The sequence below is a fragment of the Acyrthosiphon pisum genome, chromosome X (assembly GCF_005508785.2).
Source record: "Acyrthosiphon pisum isolate AL4f chromosome X, pea_aphid_22Mar2018_4r6ur, whole genome shotgun sequence".
Lineage (NCBI taxonomy): Eukaryota > Metazoa > Arthropoda > Insecta > Hemiptera > Aphididae > Acyrthosiphon > Acyrthosiphon pisum.
Genome location: NC_042493.1, coordinates 45,856,280 through 45,863,821, shown reverse-complemented (window position 1 = coordinate 45,863,821; position 7,542 = coordinate 45,856,280). Strand labels below are relative to the sequence as shown.

The 7,542-nt window shown below is 45.1% G+C and overlaps 1 protein-coding gene across 1 annotated transcript; it reads left to right on the top strand.

Annotated features, from left to right (window-relative positions):
* Positions 1–1,483: 1,483 nt before the first annotated feature.
* Positions 1,484–2,137, top strand: LOC115033120. The gene has a single exon (XM_029485149.1). It carries the CDS (start codon positions 1,484–1,486, stop codon positions 2,135–2,137), a length of 654 nt encoding a protein of 217 aa, XP_029341009.1.
* Positions 2,138–7,542: the final 5,405 nt, after the last annotated feature.

The following is a 7,542-nucleotide window of genomic DNA, read 5'->3' as shown; positions in this document are numbered from 1 at the left end:
AGAGTACATTACCATGTTTATATTTAATATTTTTAAAAAGGAGGTGACAAAGTCCCCGTGATAAAAAACAAAATGTTCAACACCCCCCCCCCCCCCTTGAAAATTCCTGAGTACGCCCCTGTGGACATTTAGTTGTTTTATTACAAGTGGTGATAGTGCATTGTATATTATCCAATACTGTAGGCAGGGACGGCGCTAGGGTAGGGCAAGTGGGACATTTGTTCAGGGCCTCGCGTTTATGAGAATATTATCAAGGACTCGCGTTTGTCCTCAATAATGACATTTAAAAGTAAATTTGTAATATAAAAAACGAGAACTAAGAATATCAATAAATCATATTTTTCTACTGGTATTTTAATCAAATAGTAATGTATTAATCGTTTTAGGTGTAATGTGTTTTTGCAAAGTGAAAATCACTCTATTCAGGTAGTGCAAAGTATTAGTCGGGTATATACATTATCACCGGGTACACGCACTCTGTGTCGTTCCGTAGTTCTTCGTTCAGTGTTAAGCGGAAGGTTGTCCGTTTTTTGTGCGGTTTGGCTTAAAAGTTTCCTACGGCTCTCGTGGTTATTTTGGCATATTCCGCGCGATTATCAGTTCATCCTGTGCGAAGTTACGACGCGTTAAAAAAATAAAAAAAACGGCTTAGGTCGTAAGCTTTTTGAATTCGTGTTTTTCAAACGGATCGACTGATAGCAGTCCCCACCGGATCAGACAAAAACTTCGAAAAAATAAAATATATCGAATATCACACGGAGCATATTATACCGTGACTCTACCTCGCAGAGAAACGCTTGCAAGGAAGTCCACCCATCGTGGGTCAATCGGGTGAGTACTGATCATTTTCATTAAGTATTCTACACTACTGCGGCTACTGGTGGCGGCGGCCCGCCTGCTAGCCCGTCAGGCGCTGGGGTGCTCGGCGCGGCGACCAACTGCCGCTCCGCTCGAGCTCGATTCTAGGTCACGGTTCGCGCGGCCAGCTGAAACGCGTCCCTAGTGCACTCACACACGCCCTGCAGTCGCTCCACCCAGCCACGCAAAATCGGACACCATGGACAAGGATCGGGAAGCCCCACTACCCGAATTCCTAGTCAAGGCAAAGGGAGGTAGCCAGTGCTACGTTTTAGGGCAGGATACAAAGGCGCAGATGACAACAATTTCATCGTGGATAGGCATGGGGCCGTGCACTTCCTCCAGGTAGAACCTGCCCCTATTACAAGTAGAAAAAGAAGCAACACCGACCAAGAAGCCGACGTCCAAATCGATGCCAACCTCAAAGCAACTTATACTGCTGCCGCTCAGAGGCTCAGCTTGATGGTGACACATCTCGCGGGTACTGAACACGGTGCCCAAGCAAAAGCAGCACTTGAGGAATTGACCTTCCTCAGTCACAGAATTTTTGCCACCGCCGGAGAAAAACCCGGTCATCCAGGAGTCAGGGGTTAACCCCGATGACTTCGGAACCACGGTCACAGGAATGAGAAAAACCAAAGCGGGTGACATTGTCGTTGACCTGGGCAAAAGCCGAAAGTCCAGAGAGGCAGCCGTCCCGTTGAAGAAAGCACTCACCGAAAAGCTAGCTGGTGCCATAGTCACTGTGGCAGCTTCTGGCACCTTAGTAGATATGGAGGTCATTGACCTCGAACCCACCTCCACCGCCGAAGGTGTTCTTGCAGCACTAAAACGCGCTTTCCTGGCGTTAAGCAAAAGTGACAAGCAAATCGAGTCAGCAGTCAACGACATTAAGGTCACCTCCATGTGGAGGTTGAAGAACAGGCAGCAAGTAGCCAAAGTTAGCGTGCCAAGGCGGGCAAAACCAACAGAGGTCAATAGAGTACGGGTAGGATGGACGAGCTGCAGGCTTAGAATTCGCCATCCTGAAGCCACCAGGTGCTTCAAGTGCCACGGCTTCGGTCACTCCCAGGGTAGTTGTTCGGGACCGGATTTGAAAGACTCCTGCCGGAGGTGCGGGTCAAAAGATCATAAGGAAAGGGATTGCTCCGAAACAACGAAGTGCGTCGCCTGCGATCGGGTGGGGTACAAGTCAGGGCCCCACAGACCCGGGATGGCTGCCTGCAAGGCCAGGTGTGCTGCCGAGTCCTGGCGCTCCAGCAACCGTCGCAATGATTAACTTCTTACAGGTAAATTTGAATGGGTGCTGGGCTGCTCAACATCTACTGGATCAGACGGCCGCCCAAAAAAACATCGACGTCCTCATACTGAGCGAATCATATGCAAGGGGACAAGTTGGGGGCAGGATGTGCCATAACCTTGACCAAAAAGCCTCCGTAGGCACCACCCCTGGAACTGGATTTGTCCACGACGACTCTGGGTCTGGGAATGGCTTCGTGTGGATCAAACTGAACGACCTCATCGTTTTCAGTTGCTACTGGAGCCCGAACACCACCCTGGCTGAATATGAAACCTTCCTGGGGGACTTAGACCAGGCCATCCGCGCCAAGGGAGACACCAGACTAATTGTTGCAGGCGACTTCAACGCTTGGAACGTAGAATGGGGCTCCCGGTCGGACAACCCGAGAGGCGAACTCCTCTCAGACCTCGCGGCGAGCCTTGACCTCATCCTTGCCAACGTTGGAGACACCCCTACCTTCGTTCGGGGGGACGCCACCTCCATCATCGACGTCTCCTTCTCAAGAGGAGTTGGGGTTTGCGGGTGGTCGGTCCTCGATGAGCTTAACCTAAGTGATCATGCTTATGTGGCTTTCTCGGTTGACCCCCCGTGCGCTGACCCTCTCCCGCGATGACCTCAAGCTGATGCACCACCCGGCTTCCACCCTGGTTGGGCTCTCAAGAAGTTCGACCGCGAATCTTTCTACCGCCACGTCACCTCGAGGCCCCTCAACCTGAGCCGGGTTGGGGTGGGTGATGGGAGAAGTCCTGCGGTCAGAGCAGCTGAGTCACTTGACAACTACATCTTCGAAACCTGTGACGCTTCAATGCCCTTGAGATCCCCACGGCCTGGGGGGAGGAGGCCAATGTACTGGTGGACCGATCACATCGCCGACCTCAGATCAAAGGCCCTCTCCCTACGCAGGACCTATCAGTCTCGCCTCAGAAGATACGGACCAGATGGGGCAGCCGAGGTGAAGGTCAATTTTTCAGCAGCTAGGAGAGATCTAAGAAGAGAGATCCGAAAATCAAAGGAACAATGGTGGAGGGACCTTTGTGCACAAATTGCCATTGATCCCTGGGGTCAGCCCTACAAGTATGTAGAAGTATCCCCGTTGCTGCCTGGGTGAGGTCATCGAACCCGGGTATCCCCAGGGCGTACCCCGCAGAGCGACTTGTTGTCGTGATTCTGAGGCAGATTGACATAGTTGTAACGTATGCCATCTGGTGGATGGAGATCGTCTGCGCTATCCTGGCGTCATAACCAAGCATGTAGTTATAGATCACTGTGGAAATATTATACACGCCATTGTTCGATGTGTGAACTGGAAAGACTGTGTGCCTAGGAGGAACTGATAGACTGGACTTAGTTAGCCCTACAAGCTAGTCATGAAAAAGTTCGGTGACGGCTCTCATCTAGACTCGCTTCTAAAGGGCGCGAGTTGACAATCACAGATCATCTCTTTCCTGCCGCTCCAGTCACCGACTGGGACCTCATGCCAGAGCCAGCGATCAGGAACATCTGAGACAACTTCGACCCCGATGCTGATGAGTTGATATTTAACAGGGTCATTCCAGAGTTCACTATAGATGAACTGACGATGGCCACAAAAAAAATGTCTAATGATAAGGCAGGGGGCCCGTCTGGCATACCCAATGAAATATTGAAGAGGATCGTAGTCGCTCGTCCCGGAGCCACTCTGAATATCTACAATGAGTGTCTCAAGGCGCTCACTTTTCCCTCCAACTGGAAAAAGGCTAAGCTGGTACTACTGCACAAGGGTCCGGGCAAACCGGTCGAAGCCCCTTCTAGCTTCCACCCTATCTGCCTCCTGGACACTCCGGGCAAGTTACTAGAGAGGCTTCTCCTTCAGAGGCTGGATGCACTCCTAGACTCTAGTTGGTCAGGGCGTGCCTCAAATCAGTTTGGTTTCCGAAAGGGAATATCAACTGTGTCAGCTGTCGAGGTTGTTACAAAACTTGCCTCCCAGGCGGCTTCTGGTACCTGGAGGCAGAAAAAGCTTTGCGTTTTGGTAACGCTGGATGTTAAGAACGCCTTCAACTCCCTTCAGTGGCCGGTCATTGATGAAGCCCTTAGGAACAAGGACACTCCGGAGTACCTGGTGCTCATGATCCGATCATGGCTATCAGAAAGACTACCACTCGTTGGAGATCAGAGGAACACAAAAACAGTGACGTGCGGCGTCCCGCAGGGTTCGGTTTTAGGGCCTACCCTGTGGAATGTGGCCTATGACTACCTGCTGGACATGGAAGTACCACGGGGCGTCCAACTGATCGGCTTCGCAGACAACTTGGTCGTGGTTGGAGTTGCCAAGACGGGGGAGGAGCTGGAGGATCTGGTTAATCCTACCCTCGAGAAGATCGATCAATGGATGACAAGTAGAGGGCTACAACAAGCTCACCACAAGACCGAGGCCGTGATGCTGACAAAGAAGTGGGCCTATAACCCACCTCGTCTCAGCATCGGAGGGTCCCCAATTCAACTGAGCAGCCAACTGAGGTACCTAGTTGTCATATTGGACTCGCGGCTCTCCTTTGTAAAGCATGTCGAGACTGTAGCAAAGAAGGCGACCAACTCAGCCCTAGCCCTCTCGCGGCTAATGCCAAACATCAGCGGCCCTTGTCAGTGGAAAAGAAGACTCCTGGGGATAGTAGTTGAGAGTCAACTTCTTTACGCCGCTCCAATATGGTCCGCAGCGGCAAGCTCCACGGCCAAATCAAGAAGAATCCTAAGGCGTCCTCAGAGAGTTGCTGCCCTTAGGGCCATTAGGGCCTACATGACGGTTTCAGATGAGGCTGCCTTTGTGCTAGCCAGCATGCCTCCAGTGGATCTCCTAGCAGAAGAAAGGTCTAGGATAAAAGCCAGACAGGCTGAAGACCCTGCACCGGGCGCCCCTCCGCCTTCGAGATGCAATATTAAGAAGGATGAGAGGATGGTCACCATCGCCGATTGGCAAAGGAAATGGTCAGAAACCGGCAGACCCGAGGCAGACCCCAGGGTGCCCTAGGCCGACACGCTAATGAAATAATGAAAAAAAGTAAAAAAACGTAAACTGTGTAAGGCATCATGGAGCCCGCGGTATGTACATTTGCATGTACAAACTGCGATTCATGCGAGCTGGAATAAACGATGTAAACCATAAATAAACGATACTGCATGGGGGTCAAATGTGATAAACGTGCGTCTCCCATGTAGTGGTGCATTACCAAAAAAAAAAAAAAAAAAAGTAGGTACATATTATATTTTATGAAAGGTTGATTCGATGGTATGATTCTATTATAAAAAAGTAATATTATTAGATCCTTGTTTTTTTTATTAAGTATAAAATATATTATTATTAACATGAAATGAATAGTATTGTATAATAGTTAATTATAAACATAAATACCCTTAAATACACGGGATCTCAATACTTCGTGATACTCTTCCGAATTCGTCAGCCAGACAGAGACGCATCGAAACCAACAATTTCCGTCTCCAATTACGTCGATTGTTTGTTTTGGTATGGACAGACTTTTGTATTTTTTTTAGCTACACATTTAAATTTTTGTGTTACTGGCACATTCAATTCAGAACATTTACTGCTCATCCATAATTTACTGACTGGTCTGAAAGGTGATTTTTTAATAGAAATTACGTTTTCAGAAGATATTTTAACTTCATCGTCATTAAGATCGTTACAATTTTCAGTCTGTTCATAAAACTTGTTAATATTTTTTAAATGTTGATGTGTCTTGATTTATTTATCTCCTCTTCTAAGCATGCAGGTATTTTTGTCCGAGATCAATTCTATGGTAAATGGGCCAATCTATGGCATAATTGACCAACCACCTTTTCTGTCATTTCTCCTCAAATTTTATAAAAGAACTTTATCACCAGGGTTAAACACTGTATCGGCTTTAGAGTGGCGTTTGGCGCATGATTCTCTTTGCCTTAGTTGAGCTTCATCAATGTTTTTCATAGCTTTATTTTCCACAACTCCTAATATAATAATTATAATACATACATGTACTAGTGCTCTGCACGGTCTGTTATTTTAGGGACCGGACCGGATTTCAAATTTTAACAGAAGACCGAAGTCGGACCGTTTCATACTTAAAAGTAAACAGAGGACCAAAGTCGGACCGAACCAGGCGCGGACTGGTAAAAAAGGGCGTGGGATGCTGCATAATTTAAAGGGCAAATAAACAAATTTTGGGGCAAATTTTAAATATGTAGATTATTTATAAAATATTTAAATATTTTCTTTTGTTTTATTAAAATATTGTAAATATGTTAAAAATGTAAATATGTTAAAAATGTAAATAGGTGCCAAATTACAACAAACATTCAAAAAATTACAAATTTACAAACTTCTACAGTTCTATGGTAAAAAAATGAAAATAAATTGATGGTCCATTATTACACATAACGCATTCAAATATTATATTTAATTACTTTTAAAATATCATGAAACCGATTTTAGGGATTGCGACATAGGTAGGTAGTAGATATATATGAGTATATGACTAAACAAAAATATACTTGCTACTTAAGTGCAATACTCATATATCTCAGTTATATACTGATATACATTTTTATGTTCACCTGCAGTACAATAACTATAATATTAATAAAAATAATAAATTAACCAAGACAAACTAAAATCTTTAAAAATTAAACCTTGAAAGCTGTTGAATCTAAGCAAAAAATAACTAACAAAAATATATTATATATTGCCGCGATTGTCTGTCTTTGTCTAACACACGTGGAACATAGAAAAAATGACCTAAACGCCTGACAAAAATTAAGGTACTTCTAGTTGTTCGATTTAAAATATGTAAAGATGTTTGAATTGGTGTGCAAGTTTACTTTGCATCGGTCGAAGCACTTTTTCGATTGTAGCAATATTTTGATGAGATCAAATCGTTTCTATATATTTTTTTATATAAAAGTTTGTGGGTTATATAATTCTGCAATTACAGAGATAATGACAGATAAATGATTTTGGTCGCGTTCTTATTTTGGTACATTAAAAAGCAATAACTAGTAGCAATTAATAAAACTATAACTAAATGTGTAGGTCTCAGAATTAATAAGAGCATAAACATTGTCATAGGCCGCAGCATTTGGTGTAGAAGGGACAAAGGGTCACGAAGGGCCAGAAATCGAGAGTGCAAACTTATGGGTCAGTAAATTGTGATTAATTTTTGCCCCCCCTCAACCCCCACCCCATAACAATTAGAGCTAAGGGCCTCTTATGAATATTGTGTTAATAATAAATTAATAAAGTATATTTAATGTATATAAAAAGCTGCTCAAACTAATTAACCTATTTTCTTACTGGCTACCTACTTTAAATGTATTCTTTTTTCTTTATGATTGTTATAGTAAGTTATTACTTA

Coding starts and splice junctions, on each gene's coding strand:
- LOC115033120 (XM_029485149.1), top strand. CDS start 1,484: ATGAGAAAAACCAAAGCGGGTGACATTGTCGTTGACCTGGGCAAAAGC.